The 15,505-nt window shown below is 37.7% G+C and overlaps 2 protein-coding genes across 2 annotated transcripts; one reads left to right on the forward strand and one right to left on the reverse strand.

The window, feature by feature from the left end:
* Positions 1 to 3,663: 3,663 nt before the first annotated feature.
* On the reverse strand, positions 3,664 to 4,002 carry LOC139900623 (uncharacterized). Its single transcript, XM_071883390.1, has one exon. It carries the CDS (start codon positions 4,000 to 4,002, stop codon positions 3,664 to 3,666), a length of 339 nt encoding a protein of 112 aa, XP_071739491.1.
* Positions 4,003 to 6,773: 2,771 nt separating this feature from the next.
* Positions 6,774 to 8,138, forward strand: LOC139900633 (adenylate-forming reductase 03009-like). Its single transcript, XM_071883399.1, has one exon. The coding sequence runs from the start codon at positions 6,828 to 6,830 to the stop codon at positions 8,136 to 8,138; it is 1,311 nt and encodes a 436-aa protein (XP_071739500.1). The 5' UTR covers positions 6,774 to 6,827.
* Positions 8,139 to 15,505: the final 7,367 nt, after the last annotated feature.

Below are 15,505 nucleotides of genomic sequence, written 5' to 3' on the forward strand. Positions count from 1 at the left end.
TGATTATCCGTTTGTTGAATGTTGGTGTTGTGATTGAAGATACCACAATCATATATTCTTGTTAGGGTCCACTACCGAATTCATAACAAGTGGTATCAGAGCTTAAGGCTACGTGTTTGGGATCAATGGCAGATTGAGAGCATGATTCAATTGCCGGATGATCCGGATATCATCAAGATGAACGAATGAAGGTTTGCTTGCAACATATATCAAGATCAGATGCTCAGTTAACGAAGTAGATGGTTGGATCTATGGGTCTTGTTGCTGAGAGATTTTTCGGGAGATCCAGGTGTGGGATTTTAGTTCTCATTCTTCGCGATCCCTTGCGAAAGAATGATTGAACTATCAAATTCGGATGTTTATGCGCCGCTGCAGAAGAAAATTCATATCGGGTTCGTTAACCGTTGGATTGACTTGATGTTTTGGTTGTCGATAGAAGACATACTGATCTACACGTGGTAAAAATCCGAGGTTGATCTGACTGTTGGATCTTGATATATGATTTTTCGAATCTGGTGAGTTATCAGGGTGAACTTTTTCGAGTTTGATGACGAAAGCGCGAGATGGTTTTGTCTCAGAAACTTTGAGCGATACGAACTGTATTTTCATTGATGTAGCTTTGTTATTGGAGCCAAACTATATGCTGGATGTGGTGGACAGCACTACGGGCATACCTCTCAGCGTATTTGTGCGTTTCCTTTGTGACGTTCAGTTGATCCCAAAGCCTTGTATCGAAATCCCACTGGTTGCACACAAACATCTTAAGAGTTCCGTTTGGCGATGGTAAGATTGTGTCCGAACTATCATTAGAGGGGAGGCCCATATGGACTTGGGTTTGAGAGGAGGTTTGATATGGTGCAAACCAAAGTCATACATCGGATATGTGGAAGAAACAAATGTGTGCTTATAAGGTGGTTTCTCTTAGGCCTGGGAGGTAAGGCAGCAAACAGTTAGGACATTCGATTGGAAATCAACAGTGGGAGTTATCATTGAAGTTTGGATACTCGTGATTGTAGTTTTTATGTGTGGATAGTGCAACGTGACATTTTCAGCATGTCGACGGTTGGCGCACCCATTAGTTGGCGCATGCGGTTGCGCACCCTCAGTGGATGAGTCATTCGTGGAGCCTTCTACCATAAGTCGACTTGATCTGGTCCCAGTCAGATTGTGTTCGGAGGTTGCGACAGGTACTAAAGTAAGATGAATCTGGACTATCATTAAATTGAGGCCCAGTTGAACTTGGGTTTGGGGGGAGGTTTGTCAGATTGCAAACCAAAGTCCAACATCAGATTACTGAACGGGTCAACCAATGTATTTGATCGAATATTTTAGGGTACATAAAATATGCTGGAAGGTTTAGAGCTTCTTTCACTGAAGGAATTAGTTTGAAGTTTTCGAGTAGGACGCATTCGACTGGGGCTTAGGTTTGGTTGACATTGGTTCAACAAAGAAAATTTTTTTCCTTCGGTGACCAATTAAGATTCTTTAGGTGATGGAAGAAGTGTATAATCTTGGAAGTCCTGGAACTTGAGCTTTCCAGAGGGTGTCGGTAACTCTATGCGAGTTTGTTAACCGACGTAAGTACCGATCTAGTGGGAGTTTGATGACTACTGGTAGTTATGGAAACGGTTATGCGACGTGGGTATCTTATCCTCACAAGATTAGTGCGTATAACACTAGGGTACTTGGATGATGCAAGTATACCCTCGAATGGCAAAGACATTTGCAACTGGCCATGGTATGAACCATATTCTTCTCTTGTAGCCGCATTTTATTTCTTACTCGTACAGTGAGAGCATGCTTTGTAATGAGAAGATGTGTTCGTGAAATTCATAGCTAGGAGGTGGGTCAGTCTACCAGCGTGAAAGCGGGAAAAGTTTTAATAAGTAGCTTTCAAGGTTATGATTGCGTTCTCACTGGAGCCTTGATGAATAGTCTACAAAGGCGTCTGTTGGGTTTTCTGATTGATGGAAAGGAAAATCATAGATAGACAGAAAATTATGTACGAGTGATCATTGATACGGGTTTGACGGGATTGGACGTTTTTTGAGCGAACGGTGAGACGTTCTTGGTTAGAATTGAGATTGATGTTCAGGTTTGTTCAAAATTTTCAAGTGGGAGATTGTTGAGTAGTAAAGAGTTTGCTCAAAGTCTTCAAGTGGGAGATTGTTGAAGGTGTGAAGAATTTGATCAAAGGAATGAGAAATCGGGTATGACTTGGTGAACAAGTCGTATAAATTCTTTTGTCATATTCATTTCTTTTAGAAGGATGAAGCATTGGAACAAAAAAGAAACAAGATAGAAATAGCTTGGATATTAAGTTAAACTTGGAAGACAAGTCAAACTTGGAGGACAAGCAAGCTTGGAAGACATGTCAAGCTTGGAAGACAAGTTTATTTAATAAACAAGGAGTTGTCTATTATGGAATGTTTCTTGTACTTGAAGGACAAGTTAAACTTGTGCAACAAAGTTTTGGGTTTAATGTTTCCTCAATAAATAGACCCCTGGCCTCCCTTTAATGATTTGCACAAAATTAATAGAAGAAAAATCTATGGTTGCGCCCGTGGACTAAACCTTCTCCATGCCAATGGAGTTAGGATATAACCCCATAAATTCCTTGTGTCGTTTATCTTTTATTTATCACTTATGCTTGTGATTATTCGTTTGTTGAATGTGGGTGCTGTGATTGAAGATAACACAATCACATATTCTTGTTAGGGTCCACTACCGGATTCCTAACAATCACATACAATCTCGAATTTACTCCCATTCTTTCGTGCCAATTATCGAACCATGACATCCAATTTGACCAGTAGGCAAAAGCAGGCAAAGCAACATCAACCCAGATTCTAACCCATCTCCATAACTCTTCGGCTAATTGACAACTAAAATTGACGTTCTGGATCGCATCTATACCAAAAATCGCGAAGCGCATCCAATATCCTTAATATCTAAACATCTTCGTGAAAGATTGAGATGAGTAGGGAGCTTGTCTAATGCTAACCTTAAGATAAAATGTTTATTTTACGAGGTAACCATTTATCTCATCTCGTATATGGCTCAGTAGAACGCAAACACATGTCGTCCATATGTCTTCTTGTCTTATAAATAGTCAAATCATGATCATCTCATATTAATCACTTCCAGTAGTCTGCTTGCTGCTGATCCATAATAACATTGACAAATCACAGTAGCCAAATTTTGCAACATTAATTAATTTCTAGCTCAAACATTGATACGTGACCACGACCAACACTAATTAGCGTTTATCAAGGCGTACAATCGTCATCTGTGTGTAAGTGAAATAATCTCTTATACTTATATATCAATAATCCATCACCTTGCCAATTGTGTTTAAAAAATAAAAAATTGAACATCCATTTCCAACTTTCATGCAAAGAACATTAGAAAGGAGCCAACCTTTTTCTTTTGTTTTGTGGAAATCATGAACAATCGCTGCCTAGATTCCATTGAACGACATCACAGAATCATCCAATCCTGCCTTCAGTCCATATATATATATCCTTCACAACCGAAACCCATAATGACTCAGGATCCATGAAAAATTGGCAAATACATTTGAATATGAGTCCTAGGTTAAACGAACGAATACTACTTATTTCAAGATCACCCGTATTACGTGACCCAAAGTTTGGTCCAAATTTATCCAATGCATATTTCTTTCATCTTCCGTTCTACACTAAAAAACCCAACTCTTAATCTTTCGCGCTTATGTAACACCATTTCCGGGCACTTAAACAAAGAAAGATAGTATATACACAAACTCCCTAAAACCGTTTTAATAAGCGTTAAACGCCCACCAATTGAATGTAGATTTGCCTTCCAATCGGATAATTTTTTATGAAAGCGATCAACTAAACTCTTCCAACTATTCGTTAACTTCATGTTAACACCTATCGACAACCCCAAATAAAGAAACGAGAATTCACCTTTTGAACAACCAAACTCATTAACATAATCAACCAACATTGTGTCAGGCATTCCTAAGCCTAATAAATGAGATTTAGCAACATTAAATTTTCAATCCCGAGAAATGATAGAAATCATCAAGAGCACCAATAGTATTAACTAAGATATCCTTATTTCATTAGGAAACAATCATTGGATCATCCACTGACACGCCGTGAATGGATCCCGACTCCACCTTATCCTATTAAACAAAAATTAAGACCTTCCATCATTATAAAAAATAAAAAATGGACTAAGGGGGTCACCTTGGTGTAAACCATGATGTAAGCAAAACTCTCTTGTGAGGCTCCCGTTAGCGAGAACCGACGTACGAGCATTATGTAAACACATATGAATCCATGAATCCATGCCCTCCAACTTGCACCAAAACTGAGTCTCATGAGCATGTTATAAAAAAACAGTTTATCGCGTAGTACACCTTTTCTAAATCAACTTTAAAAACCATTAACTTTTTCCTCTTCTCCCGATACCATGTATATAATTCTCTTACAATAAGGGGTCCGTCTAGAATTTGTCTGCCCTTAATAAAGGCAAATTGTTCCTTTCCAATTATTTTGTCAATAACCAACGTTAACCGATTTACTAAGGTCTTTGAGACGATCTTATATTGTATTCTAGTGATAAAAGCAGATGACACACCTGTCGGTAACATACAATTCTCAAACGCATTTGTAATAGACTTTACCAAATCAACCTTCAGAAATTCCCAAACTTTTTCACGTACAACAAAGTAAATCCATCCGGTCCCGGTAATTTGTCATTTCCACATTCCCACGCGACGTTAAAATTAAGAATCTCCTCTTCAATAATACTTCTATGGACCAGCTGCTTATTCATAGTAGTCAACTACACCTGCACATTATTATTCGGAGGCTGGCCAGAATTTAGATATTGCAAAATTTACCCCATAAAATTCTTTAAATGCGTTTTTGATAAAAACAGGTGACGTGTCCCACACAACATTTAATGATAATCCCGGAGTCATTTGTTTTCTCCTCTTATGTTTCAATAGCCCTTGAAAGAATTTCGTATTTTCGTCCCCTTCAATATTCAGTTTTACTTTCGTTTTTGAATCAAGTCATGGTCCACTTGATCCAGCAATCGATGAATCTTCTCTAATAAGTCAACCATTTTCTTTAATTCATTCTCTACCACACGTTGATCATCCACCTTTAAACGAACTCATAAACCCTTCAAGAGCCACCTTCAAGGCTTCACTAGACTTATCTGCTACTCTTCTTTCTGCTACCTATAAATTTTATAGTCTTGTAATCATTCTTCTCATCAGAATTGTCCACTTTCACTTTTGACAATCTTTCCTTTTTAACTTGAACTTTTAAATAATTTTGTTCCTATTATATAGTATTTGATAAAACATCAGAAGCGTCCACTTTGACTTTTGACAATCTTTCTTTTTTAACTTGAACTTTTAAATAATTTTGTTCCTATTATATAGTATTTGATAAAAATTATATGAATGAATTAGATCTTTAATATGTTTTCATTGGAACGGAGTATAGCTTTCATCATCAATTGATAATTAGGGTTAAGGCTACCAAATAGCTTTATACTTTTATTTTTGTTCTAATGTAGGCTACATACCCAGAAAAATACCAGTGTAGGTCATATACTTTCAAAATTGTTCTAACGTAGGTTATTGGTGACCGACTACCCGCGTGTGCAGTCCCTGAAGCTAACATGCGTTAACGTTTAGGCATTTTTAGGATACAATTTATTCATGAAAGTTGTTCTAATTCCATCACCTAACAATCGTGAACTAAAATCAAGATATGAAAATTCGAGAAACGATCCAATTGAATTGTTGACCAAAATCTCATAAACTTTAACTTTTCGATCTGCTGTTCAGAGATGTATTTTAACATGATATGATTCAACACGAAGCTTGAAGGAGTAATCAGGATCCTGAAACTCTAATCAATTTGATCTATGAATGCTTCTTGTTAACGTCCCTTATCCTCAGATATTGCACACGCAGTTAACCTGTCACCAATTAGTTACATTAGAACACTTTTTAAAAGCATGTAACATACACTGGTATTTTTCTGGATATATAATCTACATTAGAAAAAAATAAAAGTATAAAACTATTTAGTAGCGTTAACCCTAATAATTATTATACAAAAACATATAATAATGTATTAGTCAACATGTAAAACATAATTAATATAATGTAAAATAAACCAAACAAGATCAATAGAGTAGACTTTTGATCAACTTAATCTGCAGTTAATTAACTATTCAGGTACTGATCGACCTTTTGTTTACTTTACCCCGTGATCGAGTCCTTATATATATCACTTCCAGAATCTTCAAGAATGTTTACGTAGTTTCTTTGTTGTTATTATGGATTTTAAATTATTTATTACGGAGTAGTTATTTTTATTTTTATTTTTAAATTTCGTAACTTTTTGTCTCATGTCATGCATTTAAGTCACTTAAACTGTCAATTTCATCAGATATGATGTTATCTTAAAATAATTAAAATCATACTCATATTCGACATATATAATTACTTGCAAAATAATATGGAGTTACAGCGGGTACGTACTTCTAATCTACATTTGATCAAGTCAAAGGCCTGCGAAGAAATATATATACAGCACACTGTCATATTCGACATATATAATTACTTGCAAAAGAGGATATAAAGAATAAGAAATATTTGAAAAGTAACAATAATTGTACAATATGACCAATTCCTTCACAAGTATGCGTCTATAAATACTACAGTATTTGGCTTAACTTCTGCAAACCACAACCATTTTTTCTAGCTTCTTCCTTTCAGTATTTAAAAACCATTAACAAAAACCAACAGAATGATGCACCAAGAAGCCATGGATCTTAGGTTTTCAAGTTGTCGTGGTGTATCATTCGAAATCAAACCACATAAGGATCCATTTGCCATTGATGCAACTCGAAAAACTTGGCTTCCATGGGATTCGTCTAAAAGAATTGTACCAGCTTCTGGTGGGATTATCACAAGGTCCACTAGTAGAGCTAGTAGTCATTTTTGTGACCTAGATATTGATGATGAAACCGATGCGGACAATATACTCATCAACATTGAAGAAGGCTATGAGCTTAATTATGAGCTATCCGTTCCAAATCCAGCTCAACAACTCCCAAAAGACCCTAGCAGAAAGATTGTTTCTAGGCCACAAACAAAACCTAAAGGGTCTAGACTGTCCGTGATCTTGCTAGATCAAGGAATGTTTACGGTTTACAAGAGACTCTTTATGGTTTGTTTGTCTCTTAACATTGCGATGCTAGTTCTAGCTTCCACGAGCCATTTTTCCTATGCTAGAAACCATGCTACACTATTCTCGATTGGAAATCTTTTGGCTCTAACATTATGTCGAAGTGAATCCTTTTTACGCGTTATTTTCTGGCTTTCGGTCAAGGTCTTCGGGCGTTCTTGGGTTCCTTTACGCTTAAAAACCGCTATTACCTCTTTACTACAATCTGTAGGTGGGATACATAGTAGTTGTGGAATTTCGTCTGTTGCTTGGCTTACATATTCCTTGATTCTCACACTTAAAGATAGAGAAAACACTTCTAATGCAATAATTGGTGTTGCCATAACTATTCTTTCGCTTTTGTGCTTGTGTTGTCTTGGCGCCTTCCCTCTAGTCCGTCACCTTCACCATAACGTGTTTGAAATAACTCATAGGTTCACGGGTTGGGCGTCCTTGATTCTTCTTTGGGTCTTTATTGTGCTCACCAAATCGTATGAGCCTGAGACCAAATCTTATAGAAAAGATGTGGTGTCAAAATTGGTTAAAGAGCAAGAGTTTTGGTTCACCATTGCTATAACTATACTAATTATTATTCCTTGGGTGACGGTAAGACGAGTTGCGGTCAAGGTCTCAGCGCCATCGGGCCATGCTTCGATTATTAAGTTCGTAGGAGGAGTAAAGCCCGGGATTCTAGGTAGAATCAGCCCTTCACCTTTATCCGAATGGCATGCATTTGGTATAATTTCTGATGGAAAAGAGGAACACATGATGTTAGCCGGTGCAGTTGGGGATTTTACGAAATCCCTAGTTTCGAACCCGCCAACTCACTTATGGGTTCGACAAGTGTGTAGCGACCCAACCAAATCGTCATTGACGGCGCCGACTACTTAGGTCCCGTTGCGTGGTCATAGTCCCTATCTGAGACGCGTTTGACCAAAATTATGTCGCATTCATTTGAAACGTACCAGACTTGCAAAGTTTAGTTTACAAAACCGTTCGACAACAAGTCTAAGTTTACAAAAGTCATAAAGTATAAATGAAATAACTTGCGACATAATATAAGTTGAAAAACACAGTTGCTATAAATAGCGTAAGTAAGTAGACAAAAGTTTGAATCCAAAAGTGCTATCCCTAGCGTATGCATGCATGGTTGACTCCAATCAAGTAATCAAAGAGTGCGGAAGCATGTATCAAGTAGCCAAGTATGAACCTGAGAAACATATAGAAAACTGTCAACGAAAAACGTTGGTGAAATCATAGATGTATTTGTAAACGTTGTTTTTGAACCACAAGATTTAGTATTCCCATAGTTGATTATCAAAATCGTTTGCATTCCAAAAGTATTGTTCGCGAGCACCCAATTATCAAGACTTAACGTTTCCTTCCATTGAACCCCATCACTATAGTGTTAGAACATACACTGTTTCTCAAAAATATATTTCACCCATAGACGGTAGCGAACCGTCCGTAGTGAGGGTTTGTCAAACCCGTATGGCCACACAATATAAGTTCTCGCTTACACCCTGCAAGTGTAACTAATGATAATCGAATTGAGGATTTTTGTTCTAACTCGCTGTGGAATGTTTGTTTTCCTTGTACTTGTGTTCAAAGTATAAAAGTAAGTAGCACCAAATGTAACAAAGTATATGTTTCTCAGCCCACAATTTAAAGTATAAAAAGTTGTTGAAAAGGTGGGACTATGATCTCACCTCGAGTGCACGAGTACAAAAGTACTTCAACAAGTAAACGTGTGCATGAAAGTTGCTTAGCCTTGACCTAAACAAGTAAGTTATATCAATTAACCGGTTACGACACAAGGTCGGGTGAAATGTGTTCAATTAGTCCTATGGCTCGTTACGACTCGATTAAGTATAGCATGTGAATCACGTTGTCAAGTTTCATACAAGAAACAAGTATAAAAGCATGTTAGAATGATTGTATAAAAGTTTGGTTAAGTTTGACTAAAAGTCAAACTTGGTCAAAGTCAACGAAAAAGTCAACACGTTCGGGTTCGGTCCCGAACTATTTTTCTGAGGTTTTTATTCATATATAAGCATATTAGAACAAGTTTCATGTGAATCGGAGGTCGATAGCTAGTCAAACATTTCGCGTGAAATGCGCCAAAGTGAGCAGAATCTGGTCAGGCGATTCTGCGCGCCGCGCGGGGATGTGGCGCGCCGCGCCACTACCTGGCCAGAGAATTCTGGTCAGTTTTCAAAGTATGCACGAACCAAAACACAAACATTCACATTTTATGATCCGCAAACAATTAGAACATGTATTTTATATCATCGGAAAGCTATTTCGACAAGGAATACAACTAACCACATATCATTAATCAAAAACATCATTTACAATAACCGAAAACTCGTCAATTGATCAAGAAAGGTTTATTTTCAAAGTTTCAAGTTCGTAAAACGTATTTTATGATTCGGGAATCCAATTTACACATACGATATGCCGTTTTGAAGGTAATGAAGCATACATTACAACTAAGCACTTACTAATAACATTTCATGGCATTCGAAACATCAAAAGCTCGTTTTAAGTCTATCAAACCCTAACCAAAATCCGCAAAAATCAATATTCATGTTTTTGAAGTTTCCTTAATCAACCTACGCATCAAAACGAAGCTAGTGATACTAGTAACACAATTAAAACATGCACTTTAACAATCTAACAACATTAACTCATCCAAAATCAAGGATTAAGCTAACCCATTTCAAATGTTCAAACTAGTTACTCAAAACAACGAATCGAGCAAACAAAACATATATTCATGTTATACACGAGCCATAGACACTAACTAACACAATTTCAAGTCAAAAACACGAATTTAAAGAAATCTAGAGTTTTAGAAATGTTACCCAAACGAGATGAAGTTTGTATCAAAATGTAGAGGATGAAGAGAGGATCACGAAAATGTAATCGGATTTGTTGTGAGCTTCCAAGATTGAATTTAGATGATGAATGATTGAATTGGGTGTTTGTGTGTGTGTTCTTGATAGAGAGAAAGAGAGAGAGGTGGAGGTGATTGAATGGAGGAGGGTGAAGGTTGACTAGTTGACCTAGTCATCTCTTTGCCCTCTTGGCAAGTTTAGTCCCTCAAGTTTCAAAGCGGGTGCGGGAATTAACCAAACGAATATTTTTAAAACGCTCGAGTAAACGGGTGATGTCAAAATTAAATAGCGGGAATATAATGAACGTTACTCACGGAAACTATTAATTTATATACGAAAGATTATGTTTAAAAAAAAAAAGACGGTGTTAAAATTAAATTTAACGGAAAAACGCGGGATGTTACATTATCCACACCTCAAAAGAAATTTCGTCCCGAAATTTAGTTGGAAGTAGTAGTTGTTGAATCTTACTCGAGACCTTGCGTTGTAAATTCTACGAATAAGTGAAGGTACGTCCTTGAGTATTTCCACGAATTTTTGACGGTCGGGATCATATGTTGTTTTAAGGTTTGGCTTCACGATTTATGGTTTCAACCGGTCCTCCTAGGAAGTGAGGGTTATCGTCGATAGTGAGTTCATCAAAGGAGATAACAAGTTCTCGTTTCGCAAAACACGTCTTTGAGTTGATACATCGAATGTAGGATAAACGGAGACCCAAAATGAGTCGGAAAAGTCTAAACGGTTAGCGACGGGTCCAAAACACCCCAAGAATTTAAAGGATCAAAGTATCGCAGATTTAGCTTCCTACGTTTCCCGAAATGGATTGTACCTTTCCAAGGTGCGACTCTTAACGTGACGCGGTTTCCCACGCGGAATTTGAAATGTTTACGTCTAACATCGGCGTAGCTCTTGGTGATTACGAGTCGCGTAGGGTTTTGCCTGAATATGAATAAATTTTCTCGGTTGCTCATGAATAACCTCGGCCCCGGTGAATTGGTCATCGTTTACTTGGTTCGACAAAGGAGAATGACGTTTCCGGTCACATGTGGTTTCAAAAGGAGTGACGTTAAAACTCGAATGAAAATCATTGTAGTACGAGGATTCGGTTAAAGGAAAATACTTTTCTCAAGTAAATTTGAAGTTGGTAATACAAATTCGTATTATGGTTTCCAAGGTTTAAATCGTATGTTTGTTCGGTCCGTCGGGTTGTGGATGGTACGCGGTACCCATGTCTAAACGTGGTCCCGAGGCTTTTTGTGAGGCACTCCGAAGTCTACGGAGTACATTCCGTAAGGTATATTTAGACAAGTTTGTTAGGACAAGTTTCTCAAGAAAATTCGCGTAGCGAAAGATTTATCAGTTTCCAAAAACGTTCGTCGGGGCAAGTCCTCATCGGTTTCTGAAAGAAAAACGTTCGTCGGAACTATTCACCCTCGAGGTGAATACTAGTATAACGTGGAGAGTCTCTCTCCATTGGGAAATTAGAATAAGGACCTCCTGAACCGGAAGTACGAGGGTGATGCAAAAGAAGTTTCCGCCTCGGTGCGAGCATAACGAGTAAATCGTAATTAGTCAATAAGACTGTGCGAGGACGAGATAGTATACACGTGTAACATACGGTTGAAGTCGAGAGGAATCGGTAATTCATTCGGAAGCATAAGTATAGTTCGACAAAAGTCGAAGGGGTGTCCCCGGTATGGTTGTTATCAATATTCTCGGAGTTTTCGGATGTCCAAACATGAAAAGATGAAGTCATGTACATGGCACATGGGGGTGTTTAGGTTGATCGAGTCTAACCACCATCACGTGTCACTAGAACTTTGGTATGTCTTACCGTAATATAACTACGTTGATCGAGTGTAGTTATATTATGCTAACTCATACCTCCATTCCCACATCACTCCATAGACTCAAGTTCGTGTCATCGCGAAAATCTAAAATGAACAAAATGTAACGACGTCTCAAACGTGACTCGTATTAAATCGAAATAGTTTCTACAACTCTAAAGAAGCGTTTCCCCGCGGGAAGTGTATAAATGATTGTTAACGTCAAATCGGTTCGATTCAAACAATAATGTATTTAGGTATGAAAAGAGTAACGAGTCATGATAACGAGTAGCACGCAACCGTAGTGATAAATGTTGATGACGATACTCACCTAGAGTAGTGATGGTAGTAACACCAAAAAGTAGATAGTAAGAAACACTAGTGGGAAACCGATAGTAAGTTGAAACGGTGGCAAATAACAATCCGGGAGACAGAGTTCCCGAACAAGTGTGACTAACGAAGTCGTCGTCATCCATACGTGTATGAATCATGAATTTACGTGTGTTACCAAAAAGTGGCGGAATACGAATTCGTATGATGAAGGTTGGGTACCATTAAAAAGTTTGCCTAAGAATGATTCAAGTATAATGCACAAGTATTCAAGTAAGTGCTATCTATAGCAAATGTATGTCAGAATGCAATGGCTAACTATCCGGTTGTAGTCTAGATTCACTAATGCGTCCTAACGACTCTGTCAGACACACTAATGCATATCCTAGTTCCCTACAACCAACGCTCTGATACCATCTGTAGCGACCCGACCAAATCGTCATTGACGGCGCCGACTACTTAGGTCCCGTTGCGTGGTCATAGTCCCTATCTGAGACGCGTTTGACCAAAATTATGTCGCATTCATTTGAAACGTACCAGACTTGCAAAGTTTAGTTTACAAAACCGTTCGACAACAAGTCTAAGTTTACAAAAGTCATAAAGTATAAATGAAATAACTTGCGACATAATATAAGTTGAAAAACACAGTTGCTATAAATAGCGTAAGTAAGTAGACAAAAGTTTGAATCCAAAAGTGCTATCCCTAGCGTATGCATGCATGGTTGACTCCAATCAAGTAATCAAAGAGTGCGGAAGCATGTATCAAGTAGCCAAGTATGAACCTGAGAAACATATAGAAAACTGTCAACGAAAAACGTTGGTGAAATCATAGATGTATTTGTAAACGTTGTTTTTGAACCACAAGATTTAGTATTCCCATAGTTGATTATCAAAATCGTTTGCATTCCAAAAGTATTGTTCGCGAGCACCCAATTATCAAGACTTAACGTTTCCTTCCATTGAACCCCATCACTATAGTGTTAGAACATACACTGTTTCTCAAAAATATATTTCACCCATAGACGGTAGCGAACCGTCCGTAGTGAGGGTTTGTCAAACCCGTATGGCCACACAATATAAGTTCTCGCTTACACCCTGCAAGTGTAACTAATGATAATCGAATTGAGGATTTTTGTTCTAACTCGCTGTGGAATGTTTGTTTTCCTTGTACTTGTGTTCAAAGTATAAAAGTAAGTAGCACCAAATGTAACAAAGTATATGTTTCTCAGCCCACAATTTAAAGTATAAAAAGTTGTTGAAAAGGTGGGACTATGATCTCACCTCGAGTGCACGAGTACAAAAGTACTTCAACAAGTAAACGTGTGCATGAAAGTTGCTTAGCCTTGACCTAAACAAGTAAGTTATATCAATTAACCGGTTACGACACAAGGTCGGGTGAAATGTGTTCAATTAGTCCTATGGCTCGTTACGACTCGATTAAGTATAGCATGTGAATCACGTTGTCAAGTTTCATACAAGAAACAAGTATAAAAGCATGTTAGAATGATTGTATAAAAGTTTGGTTAAGTTTGACTAAAAGTCAAACTTGGTCAAAGTCAACGAAAAAGTCAACACGTTCGGGTTCGGTCCCGAACTATTTTTCTGAGGTTTTTATTCATATATAAGCATATTAGAACAAGTTTCATGTGAATCGGAGGTCGATAGCTAGTCAAACATTTCGCGTGAAATGCGCCAAAGTGAGCAGAATCTGGTCAGGCGATTCTGCGCGCCGCGCGGGGATGTGGCGCGCCGCGCCACTACCTGGCCAGAGAATTCTGGTCAGTTTTCAAAGTATGCACGAACCAAAACACAAACATTCACATTTTATGATCCGCAAACAATTAGAACATGTATTTTATATCATCGGAAAGCTATTTCGACAAGGAATACAACTAACCACATATCATTAATCAAAAACATCATTTACAATAACCGAAAACTCGTCAATTGATCAAGAAAGGTTTATTTTCAAAGTTTCAAGTTCGTAAAACGTATTTTATGATTCGGGAATCCAATTTACACATACGATATGCCGTTTTGAAGGTAATGAAGCATACATTACAACTAAGCACTTACTAATAACATTTCATGGCATTCGAAACATCAAAAGCTCGTTTTAAGTCTATCAAACCCTAACCAAAATCCGCAAAAATCAATATTCATGTTTTTGAAGTTTCCTTAATCAACCTACGCATCAAAACGAAGCTAGTGATACTAGTAACACAATTAAAACATGCACTTTAACAATCTAACAACATTAACTCATCCAAAATCAAGGATTAAGCTAACCCATTTCAAATGTTCAAACTAGTTACTCAAAACAACGAATCGAGCAAACAAAACATATATTCATGTTATACACGAGCCATAGACACTAACTAACACAATTTCAAGTCAAAAACACGAATTTAAAGAAATCTAGAGTTTTAGAAATGTTACCCAAACGAGATGAAGTTTGTATCAAAATGTAGAGGATGAAGAGAGGATCACGAAAATGTAATCGGATTTGTTGTGAGCTTCCAAGATTGAATTTAGATGATGAATGATTGAATTGGGTGTTTGTGTGTGTGTTCTTGATAGAGAGAAAGAGAGAGAGGTGGAGGTGATTGAATGGAGGAGGGTGAAGGTTGACTAGTTGACCTAGTCATCTCTTTGCCCTCTTGGCAAGTTTAGTCCCTCAAGTTTCAAAGCGGGTGCGGGAATTAACCAAACGAATATTTTTAAAACGCTCGAGTAAACGGGTGATGTCAAAATTAAATAGCGGGAATATAATGAACGTTACTCACGGAAACTATTAATTTATATACGAAAGATTATGTTTAAAAAAAAAAAGACGGTGTTAAAATTAAATTTAACGGAAAAACGCGGGATGTTACAAAGTGCATTTTGCTGGCTTGCCTTATTTAGTTAACATGTACAATCGCGTGTTGGTGGTGGCAACCGGTTCGGGGATTTGTGTGTTTTTGTCATTTTTACTACAACAAGGTCCAACTGAAGTATGTTTGTTATGGGTAGCAAAAGGTATTGAAGAAAACTTTGGGAAAGAAATAAAAGAATGGGTGAGTAGGCATCCAAAAGAGAAGGTGATTGTTCATGACACCGCGGTTATGGGACGGCCAAATGTCTCTGAACTGAGCGTTGAGGCGGCCAAAAAGTTCGGTGCCGAGGTGGTGATTGTAACAAGTAACCCTGAAGGTAGTAG

The sequence above is a fragment of the Rutidosis leptorrhynchoides genome, chromosome 1 (assembly GCF_046630445.1).
Source record: "Rutidosis leptorrhynchoides isolate AG116_Rl617_1_P2 chromosome 1, CSIRO_AGI_Rlap_v1, whole genome shotgun sequence".
In the NCBI taxonomy this organism is placed as follows: Eukaryota; Viridiplantae; Streptophyta; class Magnoliopsida; order Asterales; family Asteraceae; genus Rutidosis; species Rutidosis leptorrhynchoides.

Coding starts and splice junctions, on each gene's coding strand:
- LOC139900623 (XM_071883390.1), bottom strand. CDS start 4,002: ATGCCTGACACAATGTTGGTTGATTATGTTAATGAGTTTGGTTGTTCA.
- LOC139900633 (XM_071883399.1), top strand. CDS start 6,828: ATGATGCACCAAGAAGCCATGGATCTTAGGTTTTCAAGTTGTCGTGGT.